The sequence below is a fragment of the Pelmatolapia mariae genome, linkage group LG9, assembly GCF_036321145.2.
Source record: "Pelmatolapia mariae isolate MD_Pm_ZW linkage group LG9, Pm_UMD_F_2, whole genome shotgun sequence".
Classification (NCBI taxonomy): domain Eukaryota; kingdom Metazoa; phylum Chordata; class Actinopteri; order Cichliformes; family Cichlidae; genus Pelmatolapia; species Pelmatolapia mariae.
Genome location: NC_086235.1, coordinates 30,333,988 through 30,355,894, shown reverse-complemented (window position 1 = coordinate 30,355,894; position 21,907 = coordinate 30,333,988). Strand labels below are relative to the sequence as shown.

At 40.5% G+C, this 21,907-nt stretch overlaps 1 protein-coding gene across 1 annotated transcript in view; it reads right to left on the bottom strand.

Moving 5' to 3' along the window:
- LOC134634773 (partitioning defective 3 homolog) overlaps positions 1-21,907 on the bottom strand; it is a 351,935-nt gene that overhangs the window by 203,680 nt on the left and 126,348 nt on the right. Inside the window, exons 4-5 of the mRNA XM_063484142.1 lie at positions 8,896-9,080; positions 5,178-5,315 (exon numbers count right to left, since the gene is read on the bottom strand). Of these exons, the coding sequence (XP_063340212.1) occupies positions 5,178-5,315; positions 8,896-9,080 (323 nt within the window). The remainder of the gene's footprint in view (positions 1-5,177; positions 5,316-8,895; positions 9,081-21,907) is intronic.

Sequence of the window (21,907 nt, the reverse complement as noted above, 5' to 3'; positions counted from 1 at the left end):
AAATTATCCAAAAAAAAAAAAAAAACCTCATAAAATATGTATGTGGGGTAATCAGGTTGTTAGTTGTAAACTGTTGCAAATCTGCAACGCCTGCCTTGAGAGGGTTAAAAGTTGTTTAAGGAAGGAACAGCGGTGAACCAGAGGTCATGGTTGGCCAAAGCTCAGTGATGCATGTGGGGACCGAAGGCTGGTCTGTGTGGTCCGATCCAACAGACTGTACAGCTAATGTAGCTCAGATTAGAGAAAAGTTTAATGCTGGTTCTCATAGAAAGATGTCAGAATACACAGAGCATCTCAGTTAGGTGTGTATGGAGCTGCATAGCTGCAGACCAGTCAGGGTGTCTATGCTGACCCCTGTACACTGAAGAAATTGCCAGCAATGCACAAATGAGAATCAGAACTGAAAGACAGCACAATGAAAGAAGGTGGCCTGGTCTGATGGATCATGTTTTCTTTTACATCAGTTGGATAGCCAGGTATGTCTGAGTCCCTTACCTGGGGAACACCTGGCACCAGGATGCACTATGGGAAGAAAGCAACTGACGGAATGGACAAAGCCAGGGTTATGCTTTGGGCAATGTTGTGCTGGGAAACCTTGGGTCCTGCCATCCATGTGGATGTTACTTTGACACGTGCCACCTATCTAGCATTTGTGCAGACAATGTACACCCTTTCATGGAAACGGTACTGCCTGATGGCTGCGGCCTCTTTCAGCAGAATAATGCACCCTGTTGACTTGGCCTCCAAGTTCCCCAAATCTCAATCCAATCAAGAATGTGTGGGTTCTGCCGGACAAACAAGTCCAATCCATGGAGGCCCCACCTCTCAACTTGCAGGAACTGTTGCTAACATCTTGGTGCAGATACCCCAGCACACCTTCAGGGATCTAGTGGAGTCCATGCCTCGATGGGTCAGGGCTGTTATATGGTAAATGGTAAAATGGCCTGTATTTGTATAGCGCTTTACTTAGTCCCTATGGACCCCAAAGCGCTTTACACTACATTCAGTCATCCACCCATTCACACACACATTCACACACTGGTGATGGCAAGCTACATTGTAGCCACAGCTGCCCTGGGGCGCACTCAAAGAGGCGGCAAAAGGGTTATAGCAGCAAAAGGGGAACCAACACAAAATTATGCAGGTGGTCATAATGTTGTGCCTGATCTGTGCATAAGGCTTATTGTTTTGCTGTTTGTGTTTTTATATGTAGATTAAATAACACTACATTTAGTATTTATACATTAGAATGTTTCTGTCTAATACTATCTCTGAAATCCCAAATTGTGAGCTTTGCCAATATAGCTCAAACACATCTGCTTCTCTTCATGTTAGCCTTGATTGGGTTAAATCCTTCAGTGATCGACAGCTGATGTCAGTCCTGCCTCTGCTACAGCTCATGATAATGGCCCCTGGTCCATCATCAAGGCCGCAAAATAATACAGTGGAGAACCACTCAACCAGATCAAAATGTGTATGTGGGGGAGCGTGTGCGTGTGTGCGATGCTAAGCAGGAAAGCCCATTAACATTCATCAGTGGGATAATAGGCCAGCATTAATGTCAGCTGTTTATATGAAGAATAACTCATAAGGCCTTGGTGTATATGGGCTGATAAAGCGTGCTTTTCTCCATGCCGCATTTGGCAGTGTGTGTGTGTGTGTGTGTGTGGGTGGTGAGAGATTTAGGGGTAGATGCTACTGATGTCTTAGATTGAACCGTTTGATACTGACGTGAATTTATTGACTGGTTAGATAAACATAGGACAATTGCCTGATGTAACTATGGGCCAGCCGTCCTTGTCTTAGTACGTAGGCTGAAAGTCTGCACAAAAGAAGCGCACGAAAGCACCAAAACGAGCACAAATCAATACATTTTACCAAAGCACCTGGGAGAAGTGATGTAAAATAAAATCTTAAGAGAATTCAACCCTGAATCCACAGTTGATCCCCTGCGGCTAAACTTCAACTCATCCAGCCTGAGAATACCAGAGTCACAGATTGTCTAGTTAACTCCCCCGTGTACCTCCTTGGCATTTTAAGCACAGGAGTCAATGTGTTATTTTATTCAGCCTGACTTTACATTTTTAATTTATAGCATGGGCTGGGAAGGCTTGCTTAAATATGAATGGTGAAGCGAACGCACTATCCAGAGCATGCCAAGTTAAGGCAAGATATTTCAGAGCTGCTTCACACACATCGACCATGGAACTAAAAGATAAGTACTTAAAATTGAATGTATATTAATATAATATTGTATGAAGTTAAGAAATGACGCTGCTAGAACACCTAGGCGCATATAAATACACAAAGTAGTTGCGTGTGTGTATTTTGTTCCAGTGAAAAGAAAGAAATGAGGATGACGCCCGCTCTTCGGTTTCTTTGTTTTTACTTTTATCTTAACTCATAAAGTAGAACGATAAAAACACAGCAGATAAATAATCCACGATAAACAACAGCTAATTGGTGTGTTTTTACCAAAAAACCTTGGCATATCTGTACGTGTTTGTGTGTTTTTATGTGCGTGTGTGTGTGTACACTCATTATCGCTGCCGACGCTTTAGCACTGATCACAGTTCTTTTTAATTAACCCACGCTGTGTATTTTTATCTCGCGATCCAATGCTGCTGTTTTGCTCGCCCGTCGCACAAAGAAGACAAAATATTGAACCGTCACGTGTGGGAGGGAAGGCAGCGATCGAGACTGTGATACAGCGAGTGCAGGGAAGGAACAACTGGGCGACAAGGTGCGACTTTGAAACTTATACTGTGTCACCCCTAATGAGAGGATTTGCGCTTTGTGACTCAACTTAGTCGCACGGCTGTCAGATTATAAACACTCAGGTGGCACCGAGGATTAGCCACGGTGAGGGTGTCGTGGCGCTCCTGCCGTTAATCATGAAATATTTACATGACTCCACCGGTATAGCTCATGTTCTTAAATAATAATCTCTTTTTTTATATTTACACTATACTTGGTTGATAACTATTAACTTGAAAGCTTAATCTTGGATTTAGGAGGCTTCATATTTTGAACAAAATCCTGTTCTTGAACTGTTTGCATGTATGCGTGCCCTCTTGGTAAACAGCATGTTTTCAACTTCAGCTATTTTTACAATAGCTTGATTGTAGCATCCCTGCTTTCAATAGGTGCTCATAATGTTTAGTAAGAGAAAGAATTCCAAACACAACTATAATGAGACTATAGAGAAAGAAGGAAGACTTTATAGTCATTCGAGCACCTCACTCTTTTTTCCTCACCCTTTCTCGGCTCTTTTTTTATTCTTTAATGGGCCGATTAAACACCATCTGCATGAATCAAAGCAGGTAGTTGAAGTACAGACCGGCAGACAAACCGGGAGAAATCCTCTTCACATCAAGCACAGTGTGTTCGACACTTCCCAAGGTCATTTCCGCCCTCCCTGCAGAGAGCCTCTGTCACTTTTAATAACTTTTAAAGGGAGAATATTTTTTCGCCTCTGACACACTGAGGAGTTGAGGGACCAGTCACAGGGTGAGTCAATCACAAAGTGCCGACAGAGCGAAGAGGGTGTGAGGCGAGGAGACAAGCCTGCAAGGACTAACATTGTACACTGTTACTTCATGAAAAAGTATTGGACAGAAGTCTGATGTCAGTCATTGACCTGGTTCTAAATTGGATTGGGCAGTGAGCAGTCACTGTCACTGTAATAACTCTGTTATCAGTCGCAACTGTGACTGACATTACACTATGGTCAGATATAACGAATCATGCATACTGTGAAAACACAGGGGTAAACTATGATCAAGAAATGCTGTGTAGTTGCTGCCAAGTCATGCCTCAACAAAATAGTATTATTAAATAATACTCCTACTTAAGAGGATATATAACTAGTGTATAATCTGCTGTATAATTAGAGCAATGGGATTTCAATGTGGACATGAAAACTAGAGTACCGCTACCTTTTTACAGAGATACACAGCCTCAACTTCTCCTCTCCGCAAAACAAACCCCCACATTACTGTTATCACATTACACTTTTCTGTAACGCAGTAATGTAACACATTATGATACAAAATTCAGAAATTATGTCACAGCTACTTTGTTACTGGCATTACAAAGGTTTGTCAGTTATCTGCATGATGGGTAGTTAGCCCAAAGCTAGCCAACAACCCAGTGACGTTAAAGCTGGGCGTGTGCTGACCCCAGGCCAGCAGCCAGAGCCAGCACTTCAAACAAGTGCAGCCTCAAAGAAATTGGTGAGGAGTTTCCATTTCTATCTGTATACGTTTCTACAGTAGAATTTTGTTTATACGCAAGAACTAAGAGAAAGATAGTATGACTCTGGTGAGTCAAGACAGAGATAAAACATCAGTGAAAATGAGTTTGTCTGCTATCAGTTTGTGACTAAATCGGGGCAATTTCATGCAATCTGTTGGTGATAATACAGTCATTAGTTGTGATAAATCCGTGAAAATTACAAATTTGTTGCTCTCTGTTGGAGATATATTGCAGTCTAGTTCCACAAAACTCACAGATCTAAAGCAGAAATTCAGAATCTTTTCTGACACACACTTATTTCTAAATAGAAATATAGTCAGAATAGCTAGCAACCGATTGAGTCAAGTCATCTATTACAAATGGATGTGTCGCAGACAAGTTGTGGTCATCAGCACAGACTCACTCAGAGTTTGATTGCAATACATTGCCAATCTGTTTGGGTCTATAAGTAAGATGGCATTTATTTGTAAATCTTTGACAATTTGTACAAGAGTGATTGCAGTCAGACTGAGCTGGACCGTGGCTCCTTGGAGACTGGTTGCCTCCCAACAGGTATATTTATATGAAAAAATTCATTGCAATCACAGGGCAAACGCTGTTTTTTTCTGAGTTGCAAGAGGTCACTGTCTTATTTTTACTGAAGTGTATGTGAATATCAAAATTTAAGATCAACACTACTGATTGCTAAGCACATACACCAAATATCTGAATCTGCAGATCCTCTTGTACCAAGGCAGATTACTTTTGTATCAACACATCACCAAGTGAAACCAGCTTGTTTTGTTTTATTTTAGACCAACCAGTGGTGGCTGCGGTGAAAATACAAGCTGCTATGAACTGGTCAAGCAATAAAGTTGTTTATCTGCAAACCACAAATAAACCATAGGGTCTCCAATTTCCTTAATTGTCCACCAACAAACCTGTTCTTGTCGATCGAGCCATCGATCTACCATTGGATGGTTGGCACTAAGGGAAGATCGAGTCATCTCTCTTTGGAACTGAGTGGACCAGCCACTCGCATCACGAGGAAGACTACGGTAGGCATGGGCTCCTCTGCCCTGCAAAGAAAGAGGAAAAGGCAGAGACATTAAAAATTGTACACCACTGTGGTCCTGCTATCAGAAGATAGTCTTTAATGCACTCGTATAAATACTGTTTCTAAAAAAAAAAAAGAAGAAGAAGGAGAAAGAAATTTGGTACATAATTATCTAAAATTCAGGACGAACCTGATTTTTGAAGACTGAACCATCTTTGTGGTTCAGTTAACTCTCACTCCACCCTTACTCCTGATATTTCATTACAGCCACACCTGAGCTGCTTTAGGACCTTCTTTTTTAATAACAAGACAGCTCCAACTAGGATTTATCATTACAAAAAACCCCAAAACAACTTCACAAAGCTCCTGCCAAGGTAATGTCATACATCAGCATACTTGAGCATAAAATATTACACTGGCCACAAGCAAAAGAACACACCCAGGCACAAAAGATAATATTCCACACATGCTAGCCTTGGCTTAGGAATCTCAGCAGCTGAAGGTCAAGAGTGAAGTTTTTTTTTAATAGAAGAGAAAGCTAATCAATAATTAAAATCAAAGCCAAGTGATTCACCAAGACAAACAAGTAGAAAAGCAACCACATATGGTCTGATTAGTCACAAAAACAGCATATAAAGAGTAAGAGCGAAAAAAAAAAAAACATTTTGGGGATTTTTAATGAGACATCACAATTGAAAGAGAACACAGAGACTAACTATAGCAGGAAAAAAGAGTTGTTTCAGAACAAGAGAAGGAATGAAAGTCAGTCAAAATGAAGAACAGAGCTCAAAAACTCCCAAATAGTTTCTTAGCAAATCACAAAATAGCAAATATATCAAAACAACCCCAAAATAAAGGAGCTTAAAAGAATGGGAGGGGGAGCCACAGTGTTTGGCTACAGTTGAATGTGACATGCAAGGGGCCTGATGAAGGCATAACAGAATTATAAAACTCAGCTGCAGAACTGGCCTCTGTATTGAGACAGCCCTGATAGCCATCGCAGCCTCAGACACGGCACGACAAAGGACCCCCCTCCACAGAGTTTTACGACACATCAGATCATAAAATGTAGAGAAAGCCAGATACCAGAGAGGCTCATACTGACTGTCTAATCCCTATGGATGACTTTGCTAAGTGCAGATAGCCCTAAATACCAAGTATTGTAAAGTCACTGGCAGATGTGATGAGTTTACAGTGCTAGCCGATGACTGAGGACTCTCACTGACTTGTATTGTTGAGATTTAGCAGAAAAACTGAGTCTGACTCAGCCGTATTCAGACTAGTTGGGGAATTGAACACATGGCTGGCTTTAGTCTGTAAAAGGAAATGATCCTAGACAGTGAAGAGACTCTGTTATGAGTAAGTTGCTTTTGGCAATGCTGAAGGATGTTCCCTTTCAAAAATATGGTGCCAAGAACAAATACTACACATGCTGACTAACACATTCTTACAACATATGCTGTTAATTTCATAAAAACAGACTTGAAATGAATATATGGCAGTTGGTGCAAGAAAGAGATTAAGGGTTACGAGGACTAAGACTGCCTTTGTAGTTGAAAAAAGTCTGGTTCTGTCAGCTGAATAAAAATGACAGCATCCTGCTGTTAGCTCGTCACTTTTCATACCATGCCATTTCAAGTGTCTGTCGCAGGATGGTGTCTTAAAATGCACTACATTCAGATAACATTTGAACTGCTGCAGATGGGAGTCAAGAACTAAATGGGACACTTGAACATTACAAGTTGGGCAGCTAAACATTATTAAGGGAATTATTGATTTATAGTGGCTTGGTCATAATAACTTTGAACTTGCCATGTAAAATGTTGCTTTGCCAGGAGAGATTTTTACAGGAATCATCTTAACCTTTTATTGGACAAGGAGCCATATTTGGTAACTTTAATGGACAAAACAATTGTCCTCCCCACGACTAACTGTGAGGAATTTCTCTCAGCCAATCAGAAAAGATCAGGTTATGTGACAGATAGTGACATTATTGTATCTGATCAGTCAGTAACAGCCTGGAGCATTTCAAGCTTTTAATTTTTTTTTACCCCTACACTACACTACACTCATACTTGTGGTCATAACATCAAAACTGAGTGTGTAATTCAGTTTGTTTCATGACCTTATGGCAGTTTTCTATTATATCAGTTAATGGTATATAACTGGTGATTATTTTTACCGTACATCTTATTACTTATTACTAAAATTTATTCAGTAATTATTTGATATGTGTGTTATATTTACAAAAATTGCCAGTGTGAATAAAAAAAACAATGTTCATAAAAAACAGGTCTTTATAAACATATTTGTGTTTATCCTACAGGTCTTATATACAGGTTTTTGTTTTCTTTTTTGGTACATATTTTAATGAGAGCCCTATAAAGGGTTAAACCATTGTTTTATGTATGACTAAAGTAAACTAATAGAAACTTTTGTAAACTACCGTATCCGTCTGTTTAGTGTGTGGCGGTGTACATAATCTGGAATCCTCTTATTACATCAACATAATAATATTTATCCACGATCCACAACTTACTAACATCGTTGTGGATGTGGAATCCTCTATGCATGGTAGGACGTAACAGAAGGGCTAAAGACCATATCCATATACAGTCAATGAAATTCAAAGTCTTATTTCAACACTCCTGGTCCTCTGCTTTCCCATTTTTATATTCAGTACAAGCAAACAAACATACATAGTTGCTCAGTTCAGTAGTTCAGAACAGAATTCCCACTAACAAAATGAGAGCTCTGATAACCATTTCTGCCCACACTCTTGCTTTTACATTCTGTGGGCCGTGACAACTAAAGTGTCTCTATCAGCCCCTTCTCCCAGACACGCTAATCACACGCAGAGCTGATGTTTCACATTTCGAACACTCAATAATTTCCCCATTTTTAACATCCCCGTTTGATGGGAACATACCTCTCCCTCAGTGAGAAGTAAAGGGCTGTCAGCACGGCAGCCATTGTGAGAAGTTAATTGGCTTTCTTTTACTTTCAGAAGCAGCAGGGAGGATGCACCGGAGTACCTAAGGTGTGTTTTATTTTATTTTATTTTTTTCTGACTAATAATCAGAGGCTTAAAAGCACCAAGAAGGTGAATTTGTAATAAAGGGAATGTGTTTAAGAATCCCCGCTAATCTTTTTGGATGACAAGAAGGGGTGATATCAGATGGAACTAGTTCCAGATAAACGCTATCTATGCCACTGCTGGATATCTGCAAGCAGGGCAGCACAACTTTCATATCTAACACTTATTTCTTTGATTTGGGGTGCAGAGAAGACAAGGAATGAAGAAAGGAGTAAGTTGAAAACAGAGACTGGAGGTTGGGAAGATTTCAGAGCACATATCTCAGGCATTATAATTGATGCAGCACCCATACATCAGCAGCCCTATCTTCTGGGCAAGGTGCTGCTGGAATAAGTATGTAATAGTTCACAGTGGTTTAAAAAATAGACTTTATTGATCTATTGCATTTTGACACCATTTAGATTCCAATAAATGATCTTAAAGACTTAATGGTGCATCATACCAGGTATCATTGAAGCATTCATGCACAGTTTATCGGCTACATTACCACAGGAGGTGTAGTTACCTTTTGGTCAAGGCTCCCCGTTTCATTGCTGGGGTTTCGTTTATGGTTGGGCTTCTGGAAACTAGGAGTTGTGGACCACCGAGCTGGATTTTTTCTGGACGGTTCTTCTGGAGCAACTGGGGCCTCGCCTGGAGGAAAGCCAGCCAGTGCGGGATCACTACTGCGACGGACATTGAGAGACATGTCTGTGGAGGGGATTACAAAAGACAAAGAAAAGGAAAAGGAATTATAGCAAAATCAAACCACTTGCCGCTTTATCGATTTATTAAGCGGCTCGCTTTTCACCTTGGTCGTCAAAAAGTTGCCCATTTTTGGGGGGTGCTGCTACATCCCCTGCTATACCTCCTTAACAGCACTCCATGAAATGTCAGCTGAGACATGGGAAGTGGTGATTACAAGTACTCGTGTTTTTATAAAAGGTCTATTAAGCCCAAAACAACACTGCGCAACTCCACGATGGAAAGTTTAGCTTGGCTTAATTCCATCTGTGCTGAAATACATTACTGTAGATATATTATACACACAGTTTTGGCTGGGGAAATTACCCAGACAGCGATAAAAAAAAAATATATATATAAAAGTACATGTGAGAAAAAAAATTAGATGTGATTATCTAACCCCTTGCTTGGTCGAGCCACTCTAAAAATAACAAGTACAATAATAATTGCAGGAAACTTGCTCATATATCATGATCTGACTATTGCGATAAAGGTCATTCTTACACACTGTGCTACCCAACTGAAGTTGATTCTAGGAAGTTTCCAGGGGACTGAAATTGAGTCTCAGAGCCAACATTTATTCTTTCCATCAAACGTCTAACAGAAAACTACACAGGAAACACTGGCCCATGTTTCAGCTGCCACATTAACCGATCTGTCATGAAAACTTGGTATAAAGTTCCCACATTTGATTAGAGCTGCCAAAACAAGTAGAGGGGATGAAGTTGCTCCATATTTCACACTCCGGTTAAAACATTCAGTGAGAAATCCCACCGATGTCTGCTACAAAGTCAAGACTGTGAGTATATCCGTTAGCTGTGGTGTAAATCATCTGGATTTTCCCAAAAGGCCATATGGATTTGTTTATGACGTCCTAGCAGCCTGTGTGTTACACCCATAATTATGCAAATAGTTGGGTAACCACCTGTCATCCATAGACAGATCATTGCACTGAGCATATGCCAGTGTTAAGCTTCCATCTGATACAACCGAGACACGTCTTAGCGGTGGGAGCGACGCATTCTAATCATGGATTACGCTGTGCGCCAACTCGTCTGTATTTAACACCGTGACAAGACTAAGGAGATTCAAGAACAACTGTAAGTGTTTCTTGCGACCACCTGTGTCGAGGCAGAAAGAATGACTGAATCCTGCAAATAACAGTGAAATAAGCATGTGTTTCTGCACCTAGTACACTAACTGAACACCTCTCCTTTATTAAGGCATCCCAGTTCATCTTCATTCACTCACATCCTTTGTACTATCTGACTTACTTGAACTTGTGCTAATATCCTGATAAAGCATCCCCTCTACTTAGTGTTTACTTGGCGCCAACTACTTTCATTTAATCCTCCCCTACCTGATAAATCCATGGTCTCAATATTATAATCAGGGCTCAGAGGCCCCGAACTGTTGTTCTCTCTCTAAGTCTTTTCTAGAGACGATGTGGTCTAAGAAGTGGAGCTTAGTCTAGTGTTATTCTCGCCGTGAGTGCTGCCATTAGGTGCTAAAAAGACAAGCTTGTCCTTTTTAGTGTTCTGGGGATTACATCAATATTAGATCTCTTAGCACCTCAAAATTTATGACCATTTCATAAAGTCAAATTTGTCATCGCTGTTAGTAACCACTGACCTTGAAGACAAAAGCACACATTACATCTTTAGCTGTCGCCCAATAAGGTCCTCGATCCAAAGATCGGTCTTGTTTTTCCCACACTTGGTGAAATGAATCATTATGACACAGATTCCCAATCCATAGTCAGGACTTACTGACATTACAGCAGTGTATTGTCAATTCAGGGTAATGTAAACGTAAAGTGCTGCAAAAAAATTACATTTTTGTGTTACAAAAAACTCTTATTGTTGCCAAGTTTTCAGTGAGATTTCATTACAAAAGTTCTCTCCCTCCTCCTTTGTCTCTGAGCGCTGTAACTCCGGTAGAAAGGCTTCGTATGCAAATAAATTTATGATGACATCTGGAAACTTCCAGGAACTTTCTCAGCAGCAAGAAAGCAGAGATGATGACAGGGTTTTCAAACTGCTTTTTATTTTTTTTTTGTGAGTAACTCAACTTTATAAAGTGCCATTTCTCTTGAGGAAATCATCGGTGCAACTCGAGTTCTTCTGCAGAAACGGGTAACTTATAAAACCTACTTTCTCACTCACTGCTAAACCATAACTCTGATACAAAAACCTCCACCCCAAATAAGAGGGGGGAAAAACCCTCACCGGCAGCTTATACTATTATTCCTTTGTTTCAAATGTGTTTCATTTGTTTTTTGCCCATTGCCCGAGGCTACGTCAGAGCAGCCTGGAAATCACATCTAGCAACCAGCCAGTCATTGTGTGTTCGCTTTTAAATTAGGTTGAAGACCTACTAATGGCATTTAATAAACTTTTGCCCCTTTCAGTAATGGCTGGTTCATGTCCAGTTCAAGCTCTAATGATATTCACTTCAGACAGCAGGGGTAATTAACATCCAGTATTATTCCACATGATGGCTTTGAGATAGCACGCAAATTGAGGACGACAGGGAGCGGCACACAACAAAACTATAAAAAAGAAAGAAAGACAGAGAAAGGGCACAGGAAAGGGTTAGAAAGCATATTAAAATTCTCAAAGTAGTCATATTAAATATTTGTATTTCTTTTAAAGGGAACCTTTTCTATGTTTTCATACATTTGTGTGTAGTTGGGGTTTGCACAAGACACTTGGTATGGATTAAAAGCCTTGTTATATTTCCCATAATACCTCAAGGCTCAGTTGATAGATGGATGTTTGCGGGCCCTTAGAAACCATGACAACTTCAACATTCAAGCACTAAGGGTATAAAAATCACAACACATGGCTCTCTTTTGGATCGATTCTTACACACTAAGTAATAATACTCTGGCTGTTTTACAGTTTCAGTCGAATGTCAAAACTTTGGTTTCAGTTTAGTGACAGCTTGCTAAAGTGTTGATCCACCGTGGGTCGAAATCCTTACGGATCAGCTTCTAACAAATAAAGGAGTTTGTGCTCGTTTGTGTTACGAAGGTCACAATATGAAGATTCTCTCTAGTCCCGGCTCTCCCTTACCAATTTTCCTCTACTTAATTTGTGATGGGATTATCCCAGCAGTCCGAAGGGTTTGGTTACTCCCATGTTTAATAACTAGCACTGCCACTTCAGACCGAGCCAGCAATCGATCCACACTGAAGCGGGAGCAAAACCACTCAGGGGGGGATGGTGAGCCTGGCTAATAAAACGAGGCCCTAATCCAGCCCCTGCAGTGAGGGATTATGATCAGGGCACAGGGTCATAGTGATGTACACACACCACAGTTTACCATAGAGACGTAGGGCTCTCCAGAGGCAATTATCTCATGCCGTATCATCCTTTATTTACCTTTCACCTTGTTTGGAGGAGAAATATATTCATTTATATAAACTATGTGGATAGAAATACTAACTCTAATGGGAAAGAGCAAAATAGTCTTGAGGTTAGTAATACGTTTGAGAATGTTCATTGTAGAAATAATAAATAATATAACTGTATAATGGCTACAGGTTAGTATAAAGCAGGGATTTCTAACTTTCTTTACATCATTTTATATCCTAATATTAGAAAAGAAGTTTAATTTATAGACTGGTTCTTATATAGTGGTTTTCTACTTCACCTGAGCACTCAAAGTGCTTAATACAACTTCCCTCATTCACCCATTTACACCCATTCTCACTTTTCTATGCTTTTTCGAGATAAGTGCTGTCTATCTAACATTCATGCTCATTCATACTCCGAGGGAGGCATCTGAGAGCAACTTGAGGTTAATCTCTTGCCCGAAGACGTTTGGCACACAGACTGGAGGAGCCAGGAAAAAAACCCACCAACCTTCTGATTAGTTGGTGATCTGCTGTAGTTCCTGAGCTACAGCCACTCCGTGTAGATCAGGAGTGTTTTAATAGTACATGTCAGTTTTGTTACAGGATGAAGAAATGCTGCTGTAGTTCCCCAAAAGTTGATTCTGTTCATCTCGACGTAATGGGAGAAACGTTTCGTCACTCATCCAAGTGACTTCTTCAGTCTCAGCTGACTGCAGGTTTCCATAATAACTGACACTAGTACCACTGAAGGAACAATGGGCTGGGAGTTCATTGATCATTAATATGCAAATTCTCATGACCATTGACCAACAACCACTGATCAAAGCCCACTGACTGAGCATGAATCAAGCTGCTGTAGTTCATGAAAGAAATCTGTCAGCACGACCCTTTGAGCTAAAACTGTAAGAAATAAACAGAAATTTCTTCTGCAGATAATGAAAAATATTATTTATGTCATTTAACTATTTATTGATAACTTACATCGGGGTGGTATGAATAGCTATGATCTTTGTCAGTAGGACAAGTTGTAAAACTTATAAATACATTTAAAAGTTCAAAATCCACGCCCTCCTCCTCATTTCTCAAAGCCATCCAGTGAGCCGTGTGGACACACCCGGTGTGTATCTGTATGTATCTGTTTTGTTATTGCTGTTTCATTGTGCTTTTAGTTTCTTCTGTTATCTTTGACCGCCCGTCTCTGTCATCAAGTTTAGTGTTCGTTTTCATGTCTTTTTTTTTTTAACGTCCTATTTTACTTTGTCAGTAAAGCTCTTTCTTTGTCTTGTTTTGTTTTTACTTCCTGGTTGTCATTCATTTCCTTCCTTTCATGACTACCTGCTTTATCAACATTGGCAATAGTAGCTTTACCTGTTTCCCTCCCACCTGTGCCTAGTCACCCATCAACCCCTCTGATGTGTGCGTTGTCCTGTCTTCCCCTTCGTCTTTGAGTTTTGACTTTCAAACCATAGAATGACAGTTTCTATGTTTTTGTAAGAGATGACCTCTTTAAAACGTCCCTAAACTCATCAGCTCAGTTCACTACATCGCTACACACTTTTCTACTTAGTCACCAGTCACGCTGGACATAAACAACATAAACCAGCAGCAGTAATTTTTCTTCTGTAATAACACAGCAAAAAAATGTACTTCCAGCTTAGTTGCGAAAGAAATGGGGGTCAGCTCTAATGTATTAGTTGTGGAAGTTTGCAATCACCGAAATGGCATGAAGTAAAGAGTCCTCACAATACCTGGGAAGCAGGAAGAAGCCCTTCCCTCCTGACTGGCTGCCAATTCAAGGTAATGGAGCTAGAGCTTCAGCATACTGATAAGGTTACAGAAAGGACACGGTGAGGAGGATAGGCTGTTTCTGTGCTTGTGTTCTTCTGTTACTCATAATCACCATTTACCCAACATGGGTTAAAAAACAGAATCAAATTCTTCTAAATAAATTACTTTTATACTGTTTATACCCACAAAAGATGAGTAAGTTACAGTATATTCCTCCTTTAAACACCAAAGCCCTAAAGAGTCAATATTTGGAAGTGCTGAGAGTCTAGACTGTTTAATCTAATATTAGTGATTTCATTGCCACCTGAAAGCATCAAGCTGAAGTGTGTTCTCCTGTTGCTGTGCCACTGCAGGGAACGGTCACAAGGCTCAAAACTGCCTTGCTCTGAATCAAGTGTTCAGAGCTGAAACTCACAAGTTTTCAAGTGTTGACCAGTGTGACAGCAATTTGCTTTGAAGCAGATTCATCCTTTAACCTGAATATTTGAGGTGGTTTTAGGAAAAGCAGGTGCACTTAAAAAAAAGTATTTTTAAATGACATCATAAACTCTGCAGCGTAGCACACATTACAGAAGATGAAATGCGATGCTGTATCGGAGGTTGCCATTTTCCTTTACAGTAAGATGTGGGTTAGAGGTTACAGAATAAATGAAGTCAGGCCCTTACTATTATTTAAATCGAAATGTGTGCACACTGTAAGCATGCAGACACTTCTGGCAAACCAGGGATGAAGACTATGTGCGGGGTGAATTTGGTATTTTCTCTCGTGGACCTGTAGCTGTGCCGTACTCTTGACTCTTTGCTTTTACTTCAGGCTGATTTAAATATAAATGCCAAACGCCCATGGCTTCATGAAATGTCTAAAAGCTTTTTTTTTCGTAGGCTACTTTGAATACTTCAAGCCTGGGCCAGTTCAATGTCTGAATAAATTATGGCACTGAACCATTTTCACCCTCTCTCTGCAACCACCAACTACATATTGATGTCCCCTGTGTGCAGTGAAAGGAGATTTCCACTGAAAACACCCAGACGGACAAAAGGTTTCTTTTTTGGGGGGGAGGAGAAAGACAGTTCTGAGTGGTGGGAACCACGACTGTGGCAGAGGGGATGAAGTATACATTAGACTTAAATAGGACGCTGGACGACCCAAGGCCAAACAAGGTCGAGAGTACCACTCAAGTGCGCGTCTGTGAAATGTTTGGCAAACTAATCTGATGTAACGCCAGAGAGTGAGACGAGACAAACTCTGAATAAACATCAACTGCTGACCTTTACAAAGAGCAGAAGATGTAATCCACTAGATGGATGGGCGGAAAAATACTTAGATGCTAAATGGCATTTATGAAAACAAACCCCCTTTTTTGGCTTTAATGCTAATTGCTCTGTTGACTGCACACTGTGTTTTAAGTCTACACAGTTTTAAGCACAAGTATGTTTATGCTCCGAGACAATCCAGCACATAACAGCAGGGTGCAAGATGCTAGCAGGCAGGGCGTACATGAAGCGCCATAACTAAGTAGCCGGCATAGAATACAGAAACATCTGTGCCGAGTATGGCCTGGAAGGTCCCGAGGTCAAAATGGGAGACGCCCCCTAGGGTGTTCAAGAATGACCGAGCCAAGATCCTGTGGGACTTCCAGATGGACAAAATGGCAATGGCTAACGAGTCAGACATAGTAATGGTGGACAAGCAGAGGAAGACGTCCATAGTGATACACGTAGCGATACCGAATGACAGCAAAATCAGGAAGAAGGAACAGGAGAAGCTTGAGAAGTATGAAGGGCTCACAGAAGAACTCGAGAAGATGTGTAGGGTGAAGGTAACAGTGGTCCCAGTGGTAATCAGAGCACTAGGTGCAGTGACTCCCAAGCTAGGCGAGTGGCTCCAGCAGATCCCAGGAACAACATCTGAGATCTCTGTCCAGAAGAACGCAGTCCTAGGAACAGCTAAGATACTGCACAGGACCCTCAAACTCCGAGGCCTCTGGTAGAGGACACGCGCTTGAAGGATAAAGATCAAATATGACATGATAGTTGGATGCAGACTATAATGTGATATTTAGAATCCCCATATAACATTCCCTATATGCTTATGCAGTACAAACAGTGGCAATCTTTTGTACAGCTCTATAAAGCATTATTACCAATTAGACCTTCAAAGTTGATCAGCTTATTGACCTTAAAGGTCAGAGGTCAAATGTGTGCTTTGTACAGCATATGTTGACAATATGCAGCACACTTGTAAGAATAACAGTTTCTCATTTCTAAGGCTTTCTGTCAATTTTCAACCAATAAAACATTAACCTCCTAGGACCTGCCGTCCACATATGTGGACATCAGATTTTGGGTTATTTAGACCAAAATACTCAATTTTGCTCTACAAGGGCCTGATATCCACTTACGAGGACATTATACTGCCACTGACCCTCATATGTGGCTCTCATTTTTCTTAGAAACAAAAATCAGGTTAAAAAAAAAATCTGGTAATTCTTTGTTTTTACATTCATCAGGTCCCAATCAGCCCAAATATCAAAGAGAAATTAAAAATGCATGCCGTGGAAGAGTTCGGGTCTTAGGAGGTTAAGTTGACCTTGAACACTTTGGTTGATATAAGCCAAAGTTTAATAGGTTGTTAACATAACCCCACTCTGCAAAACGTTTACAGAATTCATTTTTAAAAAAAATTCTATCTATTGTGTTTACAGGCAGAATTACACAAACGCATCCACGCAAGAACATTAAACATGAAGAATTCACCATTCAACATCTACCTAATGTTTAGGGCACAAAAGGTCATCTTTGCAGAGCATCATAACACTGTCCTTCTTTTTCTACTTCTAAAGCTTTTTGAATGGCACATTCTTCCAACTAGCCTAAAATACCATTTCACTTGACTGAGTTGCTTTTACAGGAAAAATATTCCACTGTTCTAGCCGTGCCATTTCTGTGTATTCATGTTATCTTAAGTTAAGAGTTCAAGCGTCTGCCCGATTACTCTACAGTGATCATTTCCATCTTTTTTATCTGCGCTGGCACTGAGCGCAGGCCATGATTTGATCAAGTCGATTACTTTGCTGTTTAATAAGGATGTTATCACGTACCCAGAAAGTTCAGAATGCCTCTTGCACTCGGTGAAAAACTTCATATGTCAATCATATTAGTTTTAGAGTTTGGCACGATATCTAATCACCCTGCCTGAGCACGAATACTGAGGCAGGGGAGAGCCGTATTCCCCACAGGGCTGCAGAGTCAACCATCCAGTTTTTCCATTCTGAACAAGAAATAGAGAGAGACTGAGACTGATTCTTCTCTCCTGACAGAAAGACAATACAGACAATTTACTAGAGAGAATGAGAAGAGGATGCCAGCCTTCCTCGAGCCCTCAGAGATGAGGCCTCCAGTAGCAGACACCTAGACACTTCAACAACAATAACACCAAAGACTCTGTGTGCGTGCGTGTGCGTGTGTGTTAGAGAGAAAGAGAGAGAGTGCCGCGTTTCCCTAGACAATGAAGATCTCAGAGACGAGGGGAGGGGTGGAGTTCACTCCCCAAATCAAACCTGACTCATTTAGGTCGACTCCACTCACACATGGGACCCCTCGACAGCAACAAAACAACTGCATATGCCTGTTTTCCAGAAGGGTAAGCATGCGCAAAAAGATAGACTTGCAGGTCGTGTTTATGATGACGCCATGTTGATTTTATTCAGGGTCAGGTGATCAAGCTCGAGCTTGATGTCAAACAAGATATAGTTTGCCAGCTTTGCTACAGATTTTTATGATGAAACTAAATCTGAAAACAAGATTATTCATTTCATAAGATCGGATTCGTTTTCCCAAAACTAAAAAAGTGCAAAAGCTATGAAAAAAAAGTGGGATCGGGGATTCATCTCTATCCCAGTGTAGACTAGACTCACAGAGACCCCTCCACACTGAGGCCTCTGGGGAGCTGCTAATCAACAAAGCAAACAGCCCTCAGACAGCCCAGAAACAGGACCACGGCAGCACCTTCCGTGTAAACACCATTTTGTGTGTTTCTCTATTATGGCTGGTCCACAAGAACGGGCTCCTGAAGAGAAGGGGCCATAAATCTCACTCAGGCTGATATGTGGCTAAGTCACTCATGATTAAAAACACTGCTCTGAAAATGTCACGAGCCAGGAGTAGCAAAATGACCAAAGCTATCAACCCTGCGTGAGATTCTAGGATTCAGAATGGTCGGTCAAACGAATTTGGACTTTGACAGGAAATATTAAAGAAGCAGCTGCTGCTGAAATAAACAAAGACTTCTTGCTAATCAAAGTTGCTTCTTGCCTATGAGATGTCAATTCAGCGTTGGAGATTACCTGATTCGCTCGCTTTAAAAAGCTACACAGCTAAACAGTCTTATTAATCTGTTCCTCGATGTAGGGTGCGTGCACTTCAAGAGGCTTTTGGCTAGCACAGTGCATTCACCACGAGTAGCTGCAAAGAAAACTTGACTGGCTTTGAGCTTTAATGTGTCTGTGTTCATATCACAAACACATACCGGCAAGATTTCTAATCTAACATTTTCTCCCTGTAAGCGCAAGTAATAGCAGTAATATATTAGGCTGAGCTTAAACATCTGCAAACATGCACTCTTTGCTAATTCCAAAGCAAGTTGTTATGGTACTCTGTTTATTGTCATCTATAAAACAACGAAATTCAGTAATTACAGTTACAGTTATGTCGTTGCTTGCATTACAAAGGTTCTTTAGTTATCTGCACGCCGAGCAGCTGTAAAGAGAAAAAAAATCCCTTCCTTCACATTAGCGCTACAGTTAGCAAATTAGCAAATAGCGTGCAAGGAAAACAGCTTGTCCTTTTATTGTATGAAAGGACAAGCTTGCGATAATGAAATGCAAGCTGTGTTCAGGACAGAAACAAAGCTATGCTGCTAACTCAACATCTGAAAACATCTAGACCAGCGGTCCCCAACCTTTTTTGCGCCACGAACCGGTTTATGCCCGACAATATTTTCACGGACCGGCCTTTAAGGTGTCGTGGATAAATACAACAAAATAAAACTAGTACCGGTACCGAAAAAAAGAAGATTTATTCATAACACACGTGAAAAGACCCAGGAAAACCGAGTTAACGATAAAAACGATAACAAAATAACGCTGAAAACCGATAAAAACCCTGAAAACCATACATTTCACACCTGAGCCTCAACTCTCGCGGCCCGGTACCAAACGACTCACGGAGCGGTACCGGTCCGAGGCCCGGGGGTTGGGGACCGCTGATCTAGACAGACAGCATGCTAACAGAGAGCTAGCCAAGAACCCAGAATGATGATAAACCTATGGGTACACTGAACCATGTCGCGTTGTCAGTTTTGTGTTGATATTGTAAAAACCAAAAGAAATATTGCAAGCATGTCTTCATTTGGATACAGATTTATGTTGGTGAGTGGAACTATAGGATTACGATTAAGGTTAACTGGTAATTATGTTACATTGCATTTTAGGACTATTTACGGAGTAAGGAGAAAGTAAAGTAACAAGTAGTGCCACGAGTTACTTTCTTCAGCAAATAATTAAGCAATGTACTACATTACTTTTAAGAAAAGTAACCATTAATGTGTAATACTTTACTATTTTGGCCCCATCACTGGTGAGAATAGCATGCTTATGCTGGCTTCAATGGGAACATTGTTATTGCATCTCAGTGCTGTGTGCAGAATCACGGAGCATCTCATCATGAATATTAGCTAACTTCTGGGACATCTTTCAACAGTAGAGACAAGACCATTACTGATAGCGCATCAGACTCTACACCTTATTTCCACAGTGAGCAACTGTGTCGCTTCAGTGTCATTTTAATGGCACAAAGGATTTTCTTTTCATATCTCTAAGCAAGCTTAAATTGTCACAAATTTAATTGTCACAGCTACTGTGTGAGCCAAAATTGGAGGCTGATGAGTGAGTGAATGAATTTCAGTTTCTGGCAGGTCAGACAGCCTTTAAAGCATGGAGCTCATTCCACCCCAGTTTCCAGACAGCACGTACACAAAATCCATATCGCAAACATTTCAGCAGTGAGAATAACTTCTTCCTCTGCTCTGAACAAAAAAAAAAAAAAAACCACCCTCACTCCAGCTGCTCTCTGCAGAACAGATGACAAACTTCCACCAGACTCACCAACTATTTCTGGATCCTTTAACGATCCTTTCCTTTTATTGGGAATACAAAAAAGTTATCTGCTGTGGGAGATGAGACGAGAAGGTATGGGGGCTGAGTAAATATGAGGTCCAATGGATAGACTGCCTAATTGGAGCTGCCACCGAGCACATGTGCTAATCTTAATAAAGCACACATATAACAACATATATGAAGTCAGTGAAGTCAAAACTCGTTCCATAATGCAGAGCAGAGCACAACAAGACAAAAAACAAGAAAGCTTCTTACAAACTCTGCAGTGCTCTGCAGTACAGAAAGAACTTCTAATACTTTTTTAGAAAAAGTGAACATGAGATGCTTGGAAACAGATGGTATTGTGATGTGCAGAGTCTATGTTTTAGCAAAGCATCGCTCTGATCAGTCACACGGGTTTATAAAAGCATAGAAATTCGAGGCAGGCGGTTGTTTAGAAAAAATAAATTCTTCTGGGTAGATACTGTTTTACCCTCAGTACAAATAACACATATAATTGAGCAACTGGGTGGCATAATCATTACACAGACTTTCCTTTAGTTTCACTGATAACGCATATAAAGATATTATTGCACAAAAATATCGAGGTTTTTGTAAGAATTGCACGCAAGTAACAGTGTGGCTATAACATTAAGGTAGAGTTGCGCTGAAATGTCAATAAATCTTTACTTTAGTCACTCTATACAGCTTGTTACATCATAAACCGCTGGGATGGATTTCACAGGGAATTAGCCCAAATTTGATACGGAGCAAAAATAAGATTGCTTTACATCTCAGGAAAGAGGTATCATTATAGGTCCAAAGTTTAAAGTGCTCGCAGCAATGGGACATTTTGACCCCTCAGTAAGGTGTTCAGAATGATGAAATATGCAAGTAACATTGGAGCAATTGCAACAGCACTTGAAGTTCTAAAGTCGTGATCATGCGCTGAGAAGCGTGAACTTTTTCGCCAGAGTGTCTTTTTTCACAGTTGTCCAGGCAGACAGATTTCCATTTGAGAAACTTTTGAAGAAAGTAGAGGGCACACTCCGTGACTGAGACATCACGCCAAGATGAAAGTTTGCTTACTTTTTTTCATTTCTTGACAAATTTAGATTCTGTCCTTTGAACTTGAACCGCCAACAAGAGGACCGTGGTCCACTATGATCTCAGTGCCACATCTAAAGTGAACTCTCATCATTGTGCAATTTAAGTGTTCTTAGTACTTTTTCAGCTCATCAAACACTTGGAAACAGAGCTTTTTTTCCTCGTGTTTCCTTATTAGGAGCTGCACAAAGCTGGCGAGGCCGGGGGTATAAGGGAAGAAAACAAATCAGCAGAGGCACGAAGATACCTTAATTACCATTTTCTCATTAAGTTAATAGAAAACCGAATCAAAACAACATTACATTTTTCCAAAACTAAATGCAAATGAAAAAAAGATTTGAAATATGTAAAGTGAAACAAAACGCACAAGCTTCATGTCTGTA